Consider the following 19,561-nt stretch of genomic DNA (forward strand, 5'->3'; position numbering starts at 1 on the left):
GCCTTTTAGAATCGTTGGCCTATAGACTAATAATATACTATTCCTCGTAGATAATACCTTTATAGAGGCTAAATAAAGCGAACTATATAAGGCCAAATTTATGGCTAAGGAGTAAGAGTAATTAACCACTAATATACCAATTAAGTTTAACGGAGGACTTATTTAATTAATATAAAATAGGAGTATTATACTAACGTAAAAGCACCAGTGTGAGAACCTTAGTGTGGTTAATACTATGCTAGTAGATAGCACTAGCTCTAGAGGAGTTACATATAGCCTACTTACGCTAAAGAACTAGTATATTGCTTAACGCGCTAGAGAAGCCTATATTGCCTTAGTCTGTTAGCCAAAGGCCTTATTTAACCTATCCTTTGCTACCTAGGTAATTAACCCAGTTAAAGATAATATAAAGAGTCTTAATAAGCAATTAAGCTGGTAGATTAAGAACGCAAATAGAGGCCTAAAGTTTGTTAAGCTAGATATTAACACCTTATAACTCCTGGTATTTATAGACGCTTCCTTCGCCAATAATAAGGACTTATCTTCGTAAATTAGCTACGTACTTATACTAGCAGACGCCTTAAATAAGGTAAATATTGTTTACTAGTCCTTAATTAAGTGCAAAAGAGTTACTAGGAGTGTATTAGCCTTAGAGTTATATGGTATAGCGTATGGTTTTAATATAGGCGCTATAATTAAATCCACGCTAGATAAGGTCTTATAGGTTAACTTACTACTTATTCTCTATACTAATTTAAAGTCTTTATATAACTATCTTATCTAACTAGGAACTACGCAAGAGAAACGCTTAATAATTAATATAATGTGCCTTCGCTAAGCTTATAAATAAAGACAGATTACTAAAGTTAAGTAGATTAATAGAGATACTAACCCTATAAACGCTATAATAAAGGGTAAGCCCTATACAGCACTATTATAGCTTATTAACACAAATCAAGTTAAATTATAGGCCGTAGGGTAGGTTAAGCAAACGGATTTAACTTTAGTTTAGTGTTAGCGCTAGTACTAAGCAAGCTAATAGCGATTTTCCATTCTAGGGATGAAGTTAGGTTCGGTAGAATTTAGCAGAATTTGGCAGAATTTGGTAATATGGCAGAATTTAGTAGAAAGTCGCTATTACGTATACGTTACGAGTAGTCTAGAAGACTTAACTTTGGAGTGTAGATTAGCCTTCTTTTTAGAGTTGCTTTAGTGTTGGAACATTAATTACGTAACGTAGTTACGGGACTACAAAGCGAGACTAACTGTCTAACCTTAGAGCAACCCCTTTCTTCTAGACAACAATTAACTACCAACTTTAACACCGCATACGTACCACTACAAGTGATATTCGTGCACGTTGATAAAGAGAGTTATACTGACACTTATTATAGATTGGGTATATACTAGTACTAGCAGACTTATTAAATAAGGCGAACATTGTCTACTAGTCCTTAGTTAAGTGTAAGAGAATCACTAGAAGTGTACTAGCCTCCGAATTATATACTATGGCCTATAGTTTTAACATTAGCGCTGCAATTAAGACTACAGTCGAATTATAACTTAATATTAGCCTACTGCTTATTCTTTGCACCGATTTAAAGTTGATTTATAAATGCCTTGTTAAACTAGGAACTATATAGGAGAAGAGACTTATAATTAATGTTATGTGCCTATGTTAGTTATATAAAAGACGCGAAATAGCTAAAGTTAAGTGGATTGATAGAGATAGTAACTCTGCGGACGCTATGACTAAAAGCAAACCGTTATTAGCTCTTAAGCGACTTATTAACACAAACCGAATTGAGTTGAAGACAGTAGAATGGGTAGAACGTGCTACTGACAATAGTACTGATATAAAGGTATAGGGTAAGGAAGGGAGGAAGGAAGAAAAGAAAGAGAAGTATATATATGGATTTTTGAACTACACACTTGTAGAATATTAGTCCTTTGTATTTTCTAAAGTACTCCTAGTGTAGCTAGAATATATTGCACTGTAATAGGAGGTAAATTGCCGCCACGTGTGGCAAGTTGCCGTTACGTAAGGCAAGTTGCCGTCACGTGTTACTGCGGCGCTAGCGTGGTAAGGAACCTTAAGTTCCTCACCCTTCTTTGTATTGAAAAGACAACATCTATCTACAATACCGCATAGTATATATCATTGTGATATATATATTCTGCACGTTGTTAAAGCATACCAACAATAAGTATTAATTAAGAGTAAGGCCTTAAGTTATATCGTACTTTCCACAATATAAAGGCGATCCTTTTTATCTATAGTATCCTAAGTTCTACTATATAAAGCTTATTCTTTATTATCCGTAAAGGGAGTATAAGAAAGTGGCTACTTATACTAATAGATTTAGGGCCCCTAATTATATGGCTTCCTATTAGGCTTATATTAACTCTTATTAGTACCTACTTAACTACTTCTACAATTAGAAACTAGAGGAAGGTTGCGAAACTGCTAATAATATTAATAAGTTTAAGGGCGATTTCGTAGATAACTTAGAGCTATACTAGTCCTTTAAGGCCCTATATACCCGCGTTTAAAATACTAATAAAGTTAAAATTAAGAATCCTAATAGGCTTAGTAATAGGGAGCTTAATTATAACTACGACTAGAGTATATATTAGGGTATATACCCACAGCTTAATAAGAGGACTTATTGGTAGGAAGTACGACTATAGTCTCTACTATAGAGCCGCCTATCCTAAATAGTAACTCCGTCCTCCTTATAACTAGGCCAGCGTTATATCTATAATATTATAGTTAATTACTACAGGTAGATCTAAGTAGGCCTTAGCCCCTCCCTACTGCAGATTAACGTTAATAGAGAGGTAGGAGCTGGTAAATTATATCTTATTACTGTCCTTTCTACTATACTCTATAATATAGTAAGGGCTAATAATAAGCCAATACTATTAGCTTAAGCGGCCCCTACTAGGGTAGCTGCCTTTAATATTAACGGCAGAACTATATATAATCTATTAAGGTTGCCAGTAAATCGCCCGTTTAAGGACTTACCTACTACTAGTCTTACACCTCTATAATAAGCTTTTAAGGATATTCACTATCTCGTCCTTAATGAGAAATCTATAATTAGGCAAGTATATCTAGCCTAGATTAATCACGGCCTCCGTTAAATCTATTTTATGCGTAATAATAACTACTTTAGAGGCTTAAACATCTTACTAGTAGGCGATTTCCATTAGCTTCCCCTTATAAATTAGGCGGCCTTATATAGCAATCTACCCGCTAGGCTGTTAGAGCTCGCTAGCTATAAAAAAGAAGCCTATAAGGCAATTAACCGAACTACTATTCTAGATTAAGTTATATAGTAGGGCGGTAATAACGCTAAGAGCTCTATATTTAGGACTGCCCTTATAAAGCTATATAGTAATTCTATAAGTAAATCAACCTAGAAGCTTCTTTTAACTAGGTATAAGTAGGGCCTATCCACTAATAAGGTTACGGGCTTTAATAATATAATTCAGCTATATGGCACACGCACTACTATAGGTAAGTATAACACTACTTAGCTTCGCGACCTTTTACAGCTAGTAGTAGCTATTAAGTTAGTTAATACTAGTATCCCTTGCAACGTTAGGGTCCTTAGAGTAGGTGGTCCGTGCGGGAACACCGTTTTCAAATCAACGCGTGTATCTATATAGAATTCAATCATCAATTACACCACCACTATGCCTTCTAATCGTGATAGAATTAATATAGACCTTGTTTAGAAGACTTAATGCGACGTCCCTCCAAATAAGACTGCGAAAATAGCTCCTCCTAAGCCCTCCGTTGCCCAAATTCGATCCTCTCCAATTAGGACCACCATATTTCTGAGCACGGGTACCGAATTTAGCTAATCTAATTGGTTGGTTCTTATCGATAACCTGAGGACCCATTTTGACGTTATAAGGGATAGGTATACGGAAAGTCATTTCTAATTAGTGCAATACTATAGAGAATCTAGCCCTATATATTAGCGCGAAAGTAATACTAATATAGAATATCTAGATTGAACTAGGCTTAGTAAACGGTACTACTAGTATAATTAAAGATGTTATATAAATGGGACACGTGGATATTAAAAAGGATTAGCCTCAGTCACTACTAATTATAGTAGATAGGTATAACAGACCTACCCTATTTACTTAGCAGGATGGTAAGAAAGTTATCCCTATATTTTCTATGCTTTATAAGTAGGAGGGTATAAGAGGCTCTTACTTATAGCGTCAATTTCTAATTACTTTAGCTTTTACTCTTACCGTATATAAAAGCTAGGGCCTAATACTTAATTAGGTGGTTCTAAATATTAAGGAAAAGGATAAAATAGCTAGGCTAACCTATATAGCAATCTTATAAGTTAAGAAGCTTTTAGGGCTTATATTTAAACGTAGGTTTAATATAGAACGATTTTAGTTATCTATAAGTAAGACTAAAGAGGTATAATAAGAAGATTTTACACGGAGGTAGTAGCAACTACTTATAAACGACTTTTCCTAATTAGGAAATTATATACTAGCTTAGAGGTAAGCGGAGAATATAGTATTTATCTTAGTTTCCTAACTTTTAAACAGCTTAACCGCGAAATCTAATTTTCTAAATTTTAACCTCCCTATCCGTCCTACCTTCTTACCGCCTTTAGAGCTGTTAGATATACATATAATAGTATATAAGGAGAATTAGCAGTACTACCGGATTAATATTACTGCTATCTATAGCATTAATTAATTTTTAAAAATTTTTAATTTTTTTTAAAGGGCGGAAATGTCGCTTATATAAGAAGTTACGTAACCTCTAAGAATACTTAGGACGGTATATTAGCAGCTACAACTTCTCTACACTATAGTTAAGATTTTATATATACTGCACCTAGAGCTACTTATAATAACTATTACCTATAAATCTACCAATTTATAAATTAAAAATTAGACGTAGTTAGAGCTGTTAGTAGGGGTTATTAATCACGCTCCCCGTAATAAAATTTTAGATTTTGGTAATCTAAACTAATAAATTAAATTAAAAGTTCGGAACGTCTAAATAAGGTTCTGCTAAGACGCTAGCTAAACCCTAACCTAAACCCTTTCTAACCTATTAAATTCTAAAAATAACAACCTTTACTAAATTAAAAATCAACCTTATCCTTAATAAGCTATCTAATTAGATTTAATAGTTCTTTATTATCTAAAACACAGCTAAAACTAATAAGGTATAGCAGTATATTAACCTATCTAAGAAGAAAGACAATCTTCTAAAGCTAGAACTACTAAGTTGGCCTATACTAAGGGATATACTACCTACGGCTATATTAATAGTAAAGCTAGACCTAAACTAGCTTACTACCTATAACTAGCTCTACGCCAAATATAAGGACGATTTACGCGTATACTAGAAGCAAAAATAGGCTATAAACGATATTAATAACTATATCATTCGCACCATATTGGTAGCCTACCTTTTACTTATTAATAGCCTTAGTAGTCAGTTACATTAAATATTTAAGGCGTCTCTACTACTATAGTAGCCACTATAGTAACAGAGATACCCTGTATTTTGGTAAGCAATTAAGCCTATTTTATATAAGAATCTTATACTATTAGTACTTACTAAATTACATACTTATAGGGCCTCCTCCCGTCTATAAATACTCCCTCCTTACCTTCCTCTCTTTTTCTTTCTTCTTCCTTATAAGAGCTAGAGGTGCTTTAATATCCCTCCCTAGTCCCTACTAAGGGATCTATTAGTTAATATAGCAATATAAATAGCATTAAATAACAAGATAAGTAAGAAAGGAGATAGGAAGGACGGAGGGGCGTCTAGTAGGTATTAGTTAAGTAACGTTAATATCTATATTATAGCTGCCTAATCTCCTATACTTATAGGCCTCCTCCCGTCTATAAATACTCCCTCCTCTATACCTTCCTTTCTTCTTTTTTTCTTCCTTATAAGAGCTAAAGGTACTCTAATACTCCTCCCTAGTCCCTACTAAGGGATCTATTAGTTAATATAGCGATATAAACAGCATCTAACAAGGAGATAGGTAAGAGAGGAGATAAGAAGGACGGAGGGGCGTCTAGTAGGTGTTAGTTAAGCAATATTAATATCTATATTATAGCTACCTAATCTCCCGTTCGTAGGCCTCCTCCTATTTATAAATACTCCCTCCTCTATACCTTCCTTTTTTCTTTTCTTCTTCCTTATAAGAGCTAGAGGTGCTTTAATACTCCTCCCTAGTCCCCACTAAGGGATCTATTAGTCGATGTAGCGATATAGATAGCATCTAACAAGGAGATAGGTAAGAGAGGAGATAGAAAGGACGGAGGGGCGTCCGGTAGGTNTTAGTTAAGNAATNTTAATNTCTATATTATAGCTGCCTAATCTCCCGTTTATAGGCCTCCTCCCGTCTATAAATACTCCCTCCTCTATACCTTCCTCTTTTCTTCTTTCTTCTTCCTTATAAGAGCTAGAGGCGCTCTAATACCCCTCCCTAATCTTTACTAAGGGATCTATTGGTTAATATAGCGATATAAACAGCATTAAATAAGGAGATAGGAAGGACGGAGGAACCTCTAGTAGGTGTTAGTTAAGCAATATTAACGGTAGTTTTTGTTACCTAAAAATTGCGTTATATAATAATATTTAGGAACGCAAATATATACCCCCGTCCTATACTTATACCACTACTAAATATTCTAGATTTTATACTCGGAGCTGCTTATAATAGGCATTCCTAGAAGATCTACCGGTTTAAAGCTCTATAATTAAACGTTATTAATGTTTTATATAGGGGTTGTTAATTAAGCTCCCAGGACATAATTTTTAAAGTTTAATACTATACTAATATTACGACCTTCTTGCAGTAGCCAAGCCACCCCCAATCTCCTCCCCCTCCTTCCCCCTCCTATTACTCGGCGCTAAGCTATTACGTCATCGCCAAGCTATTGCGTTATTGTACGTCCGAACTAGGTAGGCAATGACGTGATTACTTAATTATGTTAGACATCTCTATATATAGTTATATCTCTTTCTACACGCGTATTTAATCGAGTTAGGGTAGTAGACTTACTTTAATTCCAGCTATGCGGCAATTTAGTTATTAGGTATTAAAAATATTTAGTATATAAAGCTTTAAATTGGAATTATAATCTACTATATTAGATCCTACGTAGATGGCTCTATATTAAAGCTCTGCAGTCCAAATATATACTAGATTCGTGACCAATATAATCCTTAAGCCCAGCTTAAGTAGGGCGCCTTAGTTACTATAGTATATCCTTACCTAGCAGTGACTAAGGCGCCTTAATCTTACTACTACTTCTAAATTAAACAAAAGCTCTATATAGGGGGGTCCTAGGGGGTCTCCCCCTGGAAAACCTTATCTCTATATATATTAATTAAAGTCTATATAATAAAGCTCTAAAATTAATTAGCTTATTACTTATAAACTCGGGTCAAAATTTACGTTGGGGGATCAACGTTCCACATGTTTCCAGTGCACAGCTACTGCAGCTCAGGTCTTTTCACATCCTCAACATCTACCAACTGCCATAGGTTACTGGATAGCAGTTGGATCCGGCCATCGTCCTTTGACTTTTCATTTGCGGTATTGGCTCAGAACACTACTCGTGGACGAGCAAGCGGCAATGAAACATCGTGTTTCCTCCGCGGAACCTTGTCTTGGCACCGCCCATGTGGTGGAAATAATGAAGCCACCAACACCAAAACTCTCAGCTCCCTCCAGCCTCGCAGTCTGATTCTCGGATTGCAAACGTGACCTCTATCAGCTCGCTCCTATTGCTCTTGTTCGGGAATTTCGCGACAAGGCAGTGTAGCTGACGGTCTATACCTACATTATTCATGAAAACGATTATCTGGCCAATGACCATGCCAATATCCTGCCCGAACTCGAAAGCTTTGTCCTATTCATACTACGAAAACGAGCCGTGGAAACCTGCAACATCAGAAGAGGACTTTGCTATCCGCCTGATCGAACTGTATCCCTCCAAAAGCACAGAAGACCAAGCCCATTCAGAGCAGCGTCTGCAATGCCGACTCTTCTGGGCTCCGTTGAGGTCGCGTCCGCACTTCACGGCACTCTCGTATACGTGGGGCGACGGTGCGAAGAAAAGCAAAATCATCATCTCGGACAAGGAATTCGAAATTACAACCTCATTGGAGGAAGCCATGTTACATCTCCGCGGTGAATTCGAGCCTCTCGTCATTTGGATCGACCAGATTTGTATCAACCAAAAGAATAATGCGGAGAAGAGCGAGCAGGTAGCCCACATGAGTGATATCTACAGGGCAGCACACGAGGTGCTTGTGTGGCTGGGCAAGGCCGAGGATGGATCCGACCACTTCATGGACGTTTGGAGTCAGATTGGACGATGGGCCGAGGACTGGGGCATGATGGGCTACTACACGAAGGAGAATTTCCCCAAGCTGCACGATATCTGGCACAAGGTGAACCCCACTGACCCCAAGACGATCGAGTACGATAACATTCGCCATCGTGCCGTGGCCCTGTTCGACGCGGAGTTCCTGTACAGCATGATTGCCTGGCACCAAAGACCCTGGTTCACACGCGTGTGGGTTGTACAGGAGTACAGTCTGGCGCAAGTAGCCATCTTCAACTGCGGCGACAGAAGGATCACGGCTGAGCAGGCACTGCTTGCTCGCCAGGTATTCGACACCAGCACAGAGAACATATTGCATCAGGCATCAGATGCGACCAGATCTGCCATGGCAATCATATCACAGGTTGACGATCCGTGCCAGCCCTTCTTCTCGTCGCGACAACAGTGGAAAAAGATTAATGCAGGTCTCAAGCCAGCAACTAGCATGTACAGTCTTCTGCAGAAGCTCTTCATGGATAATAGAATGAGAGCCACTGAGCCTTGCGACACGATTTATGGATTGCTTGCCCTCGCGAATGATGCTAAGAAGCTCAATATCATACCGGACTACAGCTTGAAGGACCACGTCGAGGTGCTCTATACCCGCACCACCAAGGCGATTATCGCCGATGGCAATGTCGACATCCTGGCACTCTCACAATACCCAAAATATCCACCAAGGCGTAGGAATCTGCCGACGTGGGTTCCGGACTGGACATCAACTATCCGACGTTCGTTCGCCAAGCAAAGTGATGTCGACACACCGTACTTTGCTGCATCTGGGAAGAGTTCGCCGGAGATTCTGTGGGTTAAGGACGAGCGTGTTCTAGGTTTGGGAGGGTTTTGGGTTGATCAGGTACAAGAGTTGGGTGGGATATGGGATGGCGATGCGCCTCCACAGAATACACGTGCAACTGAGAAGGATGCTGCAAAGGAAAGTAAAAAGCACGTAAACGAAAGCAAGGCGGTTGCGGAGGAAGGCAATGAGGCTAGCAAGGAACGCAAGAAAGAAGTGGAACCGATCACCCATCATTACGGATATCTCAACGTCCTTGCTCAGGTTCGGCTGATGTGCCTGCTGTCAGCACAGAAGAATAATCCTATATATGCTTCAATATCGCGACGACACGAAGGCTATTGGCGCATTCCGATTGGAGACATCCAGGAAGCCAGAATGGAGCAGCCACGCCGGGCAACATCCGAATGGGCGGACGCGCACCGAGCATGCATGGCTCTTCTGGAGTGCTTTGAAGAAGTAACTACGCCGACTTCGCCTGGCGAATTAGAACAGAGGGACGCAGAATTCAACAGGAACTGCTACAAAGGGGGTGGGTATCGATCGAGGATGCATGAGATGCAGTACAAGAGACCTTTCATGACTAATATGGGCTATGTTGGCATGGGCCCGACGTGCATGCGTCCTGGAGATATCATTGTTGTGTTTATGGGGGCGAGACTGCCTTACGTCGTTCGTGGCCGTGGCGATGGGAGTTTTCAGTTCATTGGGGAGTGCTATTGCGATGGGATCATGGATGGCGAAATTGTTCGACAAAGACCAAAACAAAGTTTCTACCTTGTGTAAGTCTGTGATTTAAAGCATGTAATGGCGTGGTTACAGAAGGTATGCGCTGACCTGATGGACTTTGAACTGTGCGGTGCTGTAGAACGTAAAGAAGCGTGGCGTTAAATACATCTATATCATTTATCCATTTAATTCAAGGCCCTTCTCTATAGCACATATAAGTTGCTCTTATAGAGTGAGTGAATTCCTGGTTTCTAGCCAAATTCAAAGCTGGGTCGGGCGTACGTTGCCAGCACGTGGGCGTCTATCGAAACTTGGAGAAAGCAAGCCACCTCATGTGCAGATGTCGTTCGCTGCAAGTGCCATCGTGCTGTGCTGTGCTGTGCTGCGTGAACAATGAGATCCGGCAAGGCTGAGGCTGAGGCTGAGGCTGCAGTTGCAGGCAGAGTGTGGGGAGATCGAGCAGACGCACATGTCGCAGCACAGCGCCTGTCGAGCACAGCGCCTGTCTCGTGCCGAGCGAACGAGATCCGGGCTCTTGTTAATCGAAGCTTCGAGAAACCTGTTCTGACTTTACCTGAGTTCTGTACAGACGCTGTACCGCGTCTCATGTCATCCGTGAGAGTATGTATAGTTCGATGCGTTAGGACAGGACAGCAAGGGTGATACATGACGTTTCGCTCACGAGTCAGCATGGTTGTGGCTGTGCTACGGCTTACCAATATCGTGAGCGCCGCGGGGAAGTACTTTCTTGCAGCAGCGCAATGCAATGCAATGGCTCTAATTCGCGCGCGCATGGTTGAACACATAAGAGACTTTGCTAGAGGGCTAAATAGAGGCTTGCATATCCCATAGAGGCCCTGCAAGGCTCTATGTATGTTTTTCTGGGGTATACAAGCTCTGCAGCGCTTTCGATCCAAAAGTGTGGAGTACACGGAATCACCTTATATATGGTAGGATCCCAAGTAAAGTCGTAACAAAGTAGAGGATGGTATCAAGAAATAGCAAGAGATGAATTATATATATATGCGCTATCGACTCAAGCCTGTGTTGCGTTGGTGTGGTTGTTTTCCCGCAAAGTACCTGTGGTTTGTCCGGTTATAGGGGGTGTCCGGTGACGCGGGGAGGGATGTTACGCCATCAAATTTATGCGAAACGCCACAGGGCTCGGGAATCTCCACGCCATTTAAGACATATGACAATTTGGGTGCTTCTGATGCGAGGGGAATAGGTCCTACTTGGAGACCACGCCACGCCACGTGTTCCTTCATGACAGGGGCGAGGTAGGGGTTATGAAGGACTATGCGGCACTTATGAGAATCTAGTATTTGGGCGAGGCGGGAGGGCAAGTTGTAGCGACGCATCCAATTATATTGCAGAGAGTAAGCGAAGGGGTGGTTCAAGGAGTGGTGATGTTAAGCTTTTCCTAAGAGACGACAAGCTTTTCCGAGAATAGGGATTTCAGGGCATCATACGGGGTTCAACTTCAGATTCCGTCTATGATTCTGGGTCAATCTCCTTCGTTTGCAACAATATTATTCACAGTAGGAAAGTGAATGGAGGGAGGATAAATCGTACAGGGGTGCGGGGATTTTGCCTCTCTGCCCCAAGTGTCAAAGCTTATAGCCATTGGCTTTGCTTCTGTTTCATCCCGCCAGACCGTTGGAGACTGGTTCAGCTGTTTATCGGATCTAGATCGTGGAGAGCACGCAGCCCTCTTCCCCCTTAGCCCCTTTGGAGCCATGAACAGCTTCGCAATAGTAAACAGGACACAAGACAGCCCAGACTCCAAGACAACTAGTTACTACCTCTACAGACTCTGGGTATTAATTTTTTGACTTTCTATTTTCAACACTACGATGTTTCGGCAACCTGTTTATCGGATCATCTCGTATCGTCGCCAATTCATGCCGCAGCTAGCGTACGCCTCTGCCTCACCTCTGCTTCACCTCGCGCTCAAGGCCTCACCCATGGCAATTACTGTGATCGGGAGGATCAGACGAACGATGAAACTCCACACTCTAGCCCTGAAGCATGCTGGGAGACCTTCATGGTGGTGTCTTCTTTGACGCTTCTTATTTCTCAGGTGCGGTTTCATTGACCTTTGTCTCTCATTTACTTGTAAATCCATCATGCCATCGTTTCTTGCAAAGGGCTGTGCCCTCATCCTATCTTTCGCTGCAACATCTACATTCGCTCAGGACTGTGTCTTTACTGTTCCCCCGAACCCTTTGAGTTCCACCGGACTTGCAACCCCATACACGCTCACCGGATGCAATCAGATCAACTTCTCGAACTAGGGCGCTTTCGTTGAGGCAGCCATCTTTGACCTAGCCATGGGCTCCATCTCCATATACAACTTGCTTGTCGTCAACCGGGGTCAATGGTCGGGACTGATTTCACCGCGCCCGCCCGTGTCACCGTACCGAAGGGGGCGGCGGTGGATTTGGTTCGGGACAAATGCAGCTACGCTTACGCTTGCCGAGCCGACGAAAGGATGCGTGAACGGGCTTAGAGATTCGATCTTTGGACAGGTTACGCTCACTGCCCACTAGCTTTGCTCGCTGTAAGCTGACCGTGAATAGTTCGCCCACTGTAGCAGAGATGCCTTCATAAAGGTAGACTGGCCCCCAGCCGTAACTCCCCTATATCACCCTTCTCACTTTCATTCTTTATAGACAGCCGAAGCCACCGTGACAGCTGGCAAGCTTAAGACATCCCCATCAGGTACCGGTATCGGTGGATAATGCCCCACAGTGCGTGACCTCCGCGTCGTGGACATGGACCAATCCGGCAACGCCAACACGACCTACCTCCTTATCGGCGGCAAGGTGCTCGCGCAAAACACCTCCGCGAATGCCAAAGCGAACCCAGGCGCTGAAGAGCTCACAAATGGCTCTGACAACGCGCTTGTGAACGACTTCCTTGCACCTGCGCTGGGCTGCACGCCACTAACCAGCAACTCGCTCACCGCACTGTCAGGAAATCCGCATCTCTCGCCACAAACAAGCTACAAGCCAACTTCTTCCCCCCAGCCGCCGGCCCCGCGCTCGTGCCATTGAACGACGCTTTCACCGTCATAAACAACAATGGCGTCATCGCGCAGTCGCTAGCCAAGACGAACCTCTACCACGCAGGCGTCGGACAACCGCAAGCGCAAAGCGTCGCCAGCGCCTCCGGAACCACCTACCGCAAGTCGTACGCCGCATCCGGCACCTTCATCGCGCAGTAGCAGGCGCTGTTCAGCGGCAAGACCTCGCCCGCGCCGGCCGTCGCGAACAACCTGTTCACCTTCATGGCGCGGCGCTTCGCCGCGTCCTTCGAGCCCACCCCTGCGCTCGGCTGCACCACCATCTTCGGCATCGCAGCGCCGGTTACCCTCACCGCGGGCGCGGACGGCGTTGTTACGGCTGCGAGGATCGATACCGCCCTGCTGGCTAGTATCCTGGCGGGCAAGATCAGGCCGACAAAGACGGGGGTCGCGGCGGCGACGGCAACAGCTGCGGTGACTAGTGTTAACTCGGCCTAGGCGACGTAGGTGATTGGCTATGGGACGGGCGAGATGCGGCATAAAGGGTGGAGTAATTCTGGGTTTAAGTTCAATTAGGGGAACTTCACCAGACACAGCTTTGGAAGGTATCATAGACGGGTCCTGACATTGGCGTAGAGGAGTTCGTAGTGGGGATGCGGTCATTGCGGTTAAAGCACTGTAAGCACCTGCGAGTTTACCGCTAGGAGAAGTGAGCTGGGTTAGTGGATAGTGGCGGGGAGAGCTGCTTACCTCATGCATGTGACATGAAGGTAGGGAGTTGTATATTAGCCTTATCTTTCTTGATCTATTCTTGAACATATGAGCACATAGCAAATTCATATCCACTTGGCGGTCGGCCTCTTGCGTACGTCACCGCGTGCGACTGAAAATATAGACAGTCCAACTTGACTTTTTGAACAAACGAGACCAGTAGAGGAATATATTTCGTCAATCTTTTATTAAATGAAAAATTTGTAGAAAAAATAGAAGACGTAGATCCCCGAGAAAACTAAGGGATATAAAAATGATGGCATATGTTCGCTAGCCATTCTAGTACACCAAGACTCAATCGATGATCTTGGTGCATCTTTGGTAAACATCATATCCTGCATTGCGCCATTGGTAAGCTGCTGGGCTTTCTTCGCGCGCCGAAACATCTCTTCTTCATATTCTGAAATTTTTACCGCCAGCGCATCGTCTCGGGTATCCTTTGATGCATCAATGATCGCGTGGGCAAGCTTCATAGCATCCTCGAGGGCAAGGTTCACACCAATACCCGCGAACGGAGTCATCAGGTGAGCCGCATCTCCGAGAAGCGTGACGCCAGGTTTATTATCCCATCTAAAACCCACTGGAAGCATGAATAGGGATCTGGGGGCTTCCATAGTATCGGCTGCCTCGATAAGGTTTAGCAGATCTGAAGACCAGCCACTGAACTCTCTCTGAACAGCCTGTTTCGATTCTTGGCCGTCCTGAGGGTTGTAACCGCATTCGCTCATCCATTCTTCGCTCCTTCTGCTCCATGCTGAGACATTGATACTATCATCGCCCAGTTGCTGACCGATCAGGGCTTTCCCATCGGAAAATGCAAAGACAGACCCGCGATTTACAAGTTTATAGGCTGCTGGGGCCCGTTCTTTCGCGTTAGGGATTGAAAAGCTGTGTCCACCAATGCCAGAGTAGAAGGGTTTTGTTTGAGATAGTAGAAGGCGCACTTTACTCCAAGCACCATCCGCGCCAATAACTAAATCGAATCCCTTCTCAACGCCGTGATCGAATTGGAGAACCCGGTCTTCGGTCACGCTCCTAAGACGGTGATTCCAGCGGACGATATCCTTAGGAATAGACCTCAAAAGCAACCCACGAAGCTCAGCTCGGTCGATCTCCGGAGCTGCTGCAATCTTGTTACCTGATTTTAATGGCGACCGGCGGAGGTACGTCTTCCTATTTTTGTCGCAGAGCACAAGCGACTCGCCATCAAATCTGGCGTATTTCAGGAACTCTTCGTACAATCCCGCCTCTTTTATAGCGGCGAGGCCCGTTTTCGTGCGGAGGTCCAACGTGCCGCCTTGTGAGCGGAAATCGACGGATGCTTCGGCTTCAAATATGGTGACATTGATATTTGCACGGTGCAAAAGCCGTGCGAGCATGCATCCACCGGGTCCAGCACCAATGACAGCGATTTTAAAGGTCTGCGTGGCCATCCGTTGGATTGCGGGCTGGGTGTTCCTGGTGGTGAGAGAGTGAAGAGAAGCAGCCTCCAGGCACTTGGAAGCAAATAAAATATTTTTACCCGTCTCCGATGATGTGAGATGACAACAGAAGGCATCTTTTGTTGATAGACTCTCTCATTCATCATGCAAAATACGGCCGTAGCGATACAATGCTGTTTCATGTATTAGACATGTTTAGACAGCGCACTCCGTATCACACTGGGTAGGTTCCGAAAAAATAAAATAAAATCTCAGCACATTATCCTCCGCGACAACACCGGAAACATGGGATTTCTAGAACTTTGCCATGCGGGTGGCTGACAGCGGATATACCCCAGTCTTAGGCAAACACGGCTCCCAGCTCCTTCCTAAAGAAGAAAAGGCGACTCCAGCATATCCGGACAAATGAAAAGCTACACGGCCCCTCACATGTTTAATTAGTGTCTTCTAATTCGCACGCAAGGCTTCATCTACCCCTCGATCCGAAATCTCCGAACCCCGCTCGCCCACGCCTCCAAGCCCCTGGCCGGGTATTGTTTACTCTATGACGGAAGAGGACTTCCTCTCCATCTTACATGCAGTGTCTCTCCACCGTGACATTCTTCAACAACCGGGTTCGCAGAAACATCAACTTAGCATGCTAGGTCGTGATTGGTATGGCCCTGGCTGGCTACCCAGGCCCGGGGGAACTTGCCTGGCTCGTAACCAAGTTGCCGTGGTAGCTCTCCGTAGCTACAAAAAGGCCAACTGAAGCCCGCAATTTTTGAGGGCAAGCCTGCCAGGTATTTTTTACCCGTCAATTAGCATCATGAAGCTTCAGTCTCTCGCTCTTCTTTCGTCTGTTGCGCTTGTGAGCGCCAATTGGGCCAAAAACCTCAATTATCGAAGCCCTTCAGACCATCATCCTTCCCTCGGCATTTCTATTCACAAAGTCGTGAAGCGGAATGACCCTTCCAGTGCGTGGGATCCCGCGAAGCTGAACTTTACCCATGGCGTGGCTTCTGGTGATCCCTATCCAAACAGCGTGATTCTTTGGACCCGAGTTGGCCCCTCGAGCGACAACGACAAGTCCAACGTGACCGTGTCTGGTTATGTGCCGCTATACAACCACGACACGGAGGAGTATGTAGCAGTCTCCAAAGCCCCGGTTTGTGTGGAATGGAAGATTGCAACAGACAAGGCTCTCACAAACGTGGCGAGTTCTGGCAAAGTGTACACTAGCTCTGATATCGACTATACGGTCAAGGTAATTACACACTGCAGGATGAGCCCTAACATCCCTCGCCCATGTGGCTTGCTTGTGGGTGGCTTGCTTGTGGGATGGGTGATTGACAATCTCATCTTAGGTTGAAGCCGGCAGTCTGAAACCGTACACAGCATACTATTACCAGTTCAACGTTTGCAATTCGAACAACGTGAGCCCACTAGGGAGGACCAAGACAACCCCGAACCCAGACGATGAGGTTACCAATGTGGGAATAGCTGTTTACTCGTGCTCGAACTTTCGTAAGACTACTTGGGGTCTTATCTTGAGCTTGAATTGACTCCTCCTTGTAGCATTCGGCTTCTTCAACGCCTACGGGAATCCTGTGCGAAAGGTGAGCTACTCCTGGTATTCGAAGTTTCTCAAGGTCCTTGCGGCTAATATATTGAAAGGATTCTGTGGACTATGTGATCCATCTCGGTGACTACATTTACGAATACAAGAATGGTGACTACGGCTGGGGACAAAGCATTGGCCGTGTCCCTCTTCCAGATAAAGAGATCTATTCGCTTTACGACTACCGCAAGAGAATTGCAACGTACCGCACAGATCTCGATCTACTCGCTAGCCATCAGCGATTCCCGTGGATCCCTGTTTGGGATGATCATGGTAAGTCGGCTCCAACTTCGAGAAAACTTATAACAAACACCCTAACTCTACGACAGAGGTTTCAGATAATACCTACCGTGATGGCGCGTCTGAGTTAAACAACACCGAAGCTTCCTTCGTTGAAGATGGTGGCGTTAGTGTGGATCAACGCAAGATGAATGCCGTTCGTGCCTACTTCGAATGGATGCCCATACGGTATGAACGTTCTCCGTATTAGCTCGGGGAACAGTACTGGCTAACCTCTGCAGACAAGTCGAAATGGACGACAACCTCCGAATCTGGCGTTCTTTCTCCATCGGCAAACTGATTGACTTAATAATGCTCGATACACGTCAATACGACCGCAGCATCACCGACCTGTGAGCCCCTTTTGATTGTAATTTCTCTAAATTCAAATTTGCTAACAAAATGACTCCCAGTTATTGGAATACCGATTACGTCCACGCAATCTCGAACGATGGCGGCCGCAGTATGATGGGCAGCCGGCAAGAGAATTGGTTCTACAGTCAGCTCTCCGCGTCCGCCAAACGAGGCGCCGCATGGCGTATCGTTGGTAGTCAAACCGTTTTCTCGCGTCTCAATGAATCAGTCGCTTACGGTAACGTTAATCCACTTGACTACGATGCGTGGGATGGCTACCAGTCCAACCGCAACCGTACACTCTCCCACCTTTACGACAATGGTATCTCTAACAATGTCTTCATCTCCGGTGATTCTCATGCTTCCTGGGTTTCAGACGTTGCTTGGCTGGACAACAAGGCCTACAACCCTGCCACTGGCGATGGGTCCATTGGTGTTGAGTTCGCCGGATCCGCAGTTTCCTCACCCTGCCCGTACGGCGCAAACATCACCATGGCTCTCGCACATAACGCAACGCAGTGGCTAGTAGCTGCAAACAGCGAGCTGCAATGGAACGATCTCTACTACCGCGGCTATTACGAGTTGCATATCTCCGCTGAACAAGTGGAAGCGCGTTATTTTGGCTTGCCTACTGTCGTCTTCCGAAACAACTATGAGATTTCATTGGCGAATTTCACAATTAAGAGCGGAGCGAACAAGTTAACCAGACCGGTAGGAGGAGGTGTGGTTGAGAGCGGTACATTGAAGAGCGGAAAGACAGTGCAAACCAATCTCACGGTTGACACTGGGAACGGCACATACTTCATAAGCCATTATGATTTGGAGGCGTTGTAAATGAAGAAATTGGCATGAAAAGGATGCTGATTAATTACAGAAGATTTGTGGAAGCTACCAAATCCTCTTTTAGGGAGAATTAGTCATACAAATTTCTATATAATGCATGTATTTACACTAATACATTCCCTTAAAGTATCACTGGCGCACAATCTCAATTTGGGTTGAAGTTGTGGAAAGAAGACGTCATTAACCACAGCTCCCCTAGCACTTTAAACCTGGGCTAGAGTGTCTACTTAGTTACTAATATATATTAAGCTGCCTAGAGAGGATTTATGTATATAAGACTATAGCGCTATGGCCTAGAGGCTGCATGTGTAGTATTGTATATAGTATGATATAACGGATATAAAATAATAAAATAAAATAAAAAGCCTGCTTAATATCGCCCTTAACGTCCCCCTATTCCTTACACTTTATTCTAGTTATTTAGATAGTTTCTATACCTCTAATACCTAGGCCCCGAGGTTATATAGAAAGCTTAACACTTATAGATAGATTGTTAAGCTAAACCACGTACTTATTCGGTGGATAGAGGCGTTACTTATTATCGTCTTCCTATAGGACTAAATTAAACACTACTACCTACGTCTTTAAAAAGCCTTTATTATTGGTAAAGCTTATATCCAAATTAACTAGCCCCTTTTTATTACCTTTAGCATACTATAGCTAGTCTAATATATAGCCCTTATTAGCCAGCACCTATATTTGTAAAGCCTTCTAGTATTAGCTTAGATAGAATATTAACAATTTTAGAAGCACGGCCTATAAAGCGTTAAATCGTCTTATAAACTATAAGGTAAGTTTTAGGGGTATAGAGCTTCCTATAAGTAAGCCAAACATACTTAATAAGCTTATTACGGACGCTTTAAGTACGATGTTACGACTACTTGGGGAAGAGTCGGAAGAAGCTAGTTGGTTAATTCAAGCACGGTCTAAAATAGAGCCGGTAGAACTATGTAACGAGGAATAGTAACCAAGGTTATATAATGTGCTACGTATTAAACAAGAGGAACGAAAGGAACTTACGTACCTTATGTATAAGACGTATATTACGTATAAGAAGGATTTTATAGGAGTACGGTTGTATATTTAAGGACCCTTAGTCCCTACCTAGATAGTTCCTTTTTTATAGTAATTCTTAGAATATAATTAGAGTTAATCTATTAGGCAACTACTCTACTAGTTATTATTACGTTGTTAACTATTATACTTATATTTCCTATATACCTAGCCTAATAATAGGACCCACCGTAGTTCTTGCTATAAGGTTCCGTTATATAATTACTACCTAGTTACGGTATTAATATAAGAGGTTAAAT

At 43.5% G+C, this 19,561-nt stretch overlaps 5 protein-coding genes across 5 annotated transcripts; 2 read left to right on the forward strand and 3 right to left on the reverse strand.

Moving 5' to 3' along the window:
* The first annotated feature begins 7,528 nt into the window (after positions 1–7,528).
* On the forward strand, positions 7,529–10,146 carry K441DRAFT_657862 (HET-domain-containing protein). The gene has a single exon (XM_067648252.1). The coding sequence runs from the start codon at positions 7,895–7,897 to the stop codon at positions 9,986–9,988; it is 2,094 nt and encodes a 697-aa protein (XP_067505376.1). The 5' UTR covers positions 7,529–7,894; the 3' UTR covers positions 9,989–10,146.
* Positions 10,086–11,112, reverse strand: K441DRAFT_61461 (uncharacterized protein). The gene has a single exon (XM_067645692.1). The coding sequence runs from the start codon at positions 10,735–10,737 to the stop codon at positions 10,183–10,185; it is 555 nt and encodes a 184-aa protein (XP_067505377.1). The 5' UTR covers positions 10,738–11,112; the 3' UTR covers positions 10,086–10,182.
* A 1,539-nt stretch (positions 11,113–12,651) lies between these two features.
* K441DRAFT_676255 (uncharacterized protein) lies at positions 12,652–13,622 on the reverse strand (the record flags this gene model as incomplete). The annotated part of the gene is made up of 2 exons (XM_067650937.1): positions 12,652–12,879; positions 13,053–13,622. The coding sequence occupies 2 exons, from the start codon at positions 13,620–13,622 to the stop codon at positions 12,652–12,654; spliced, it is 798 nt and encodes a 265-aa protein (XP_067505378.1).
* A 296-nt stretch (positions 13,623–13,918) lies between these two features.
* Positions 13,919–15,163, reverse strand: K441DRAFT_553993 (FAD/NAD(P)-binding domain-containing protein; the record flags this gene model as incomplete). Its single annotated transcript, XM_067643207.1, has 1 exon — positions 13,919–15,163. One exon carries the CDS (start codon positions 15,161–15,163, stop codon positions 13,919–13,921), a length of 1,245 nt encoding a protein of 414 aa, XP_067505379.1.
* Positions 15,164–15,845: 682 nt separating this feature from the next.
* On the forward strand, positions 15,846–18,397 carry K441DRAFT_657864 (uncharacterized protein). Its single transcript, XM_067648253.1, has 7 exons — positions 15,846–16,418; positions 16,519–16,678; positions 16,730–16,770; positions 16,829–17,045; positions 17,102–17,240; positions 17,294–17,404; positions 17,465–18,397. The coding sequence occupies exons 1-7, from the start codon at positions 15,981–15,983 to the stop codon at positions 18,237–18,239; spliced, it is 1,881 nt and encodes a 626-aa protein (XP_067505380.1). The 5' UTR covers positions 15,846–15,980; the 3' UTR covers positions 18,240–18,397.
* Positions 18,398–19,561: the final 1,164 nt, after the last annotated feature.

The sequence above is a fragment of the Cenococcum geophilum genome (genome assembly GCF_001692895.1).
Source record: "Cenococcum geophilum 1.58 unplaced genomic scaffold K441scaffold_15, whole genome shotgun sequence".
NCBI classification, from domain to species: domain Eukaryota; kingdom Fungi; phylum Ascomycota; class Dothideomycetes; order Gloniales; family Gloniaceae; genus Cenococcum; species Cenococcum geophilum.

Bases quoted from the DNA above. Each gene is read 5' to 3' on its own strand.
- K441DRAFT_657862 (XM_067648252.1), top strand. From the start codon at position 7,895: ATGCCAATATCCTGCCCGAACTCGAAAGCTTTGTCCTATTCATACTAC.
- K441DRAFT_657864 (XM_067648253.1), top strand. From the start codon at position 15,981: ATGAAGCTTCAGTCTCTCGCTCTTCTTTCGTCTGTTGCGCTTGTGAGC. The intron at 16,419-16,518 runs GTAATTACACAC...ATCTCATCTTAG, and splicing joins ATATCGACTATACGGTCAAG to GTTGAAGCCGGCAGTCTGAA. The intron at 17,046-17,101 runs GTAAGTCGGCTC...ACTCTACGACAG, and splicing joins CCCTGTTTGGGATGATCATG to AGGTTTCAGATAATACCTAC.
- K441DRAFT_61461 (XM_067645692.1), bottom strand. From the start codon at position 10,737: ATGTGTTCAACCATGCGCGCGCGAATTAGAGCCATTGCATTGCATTGC.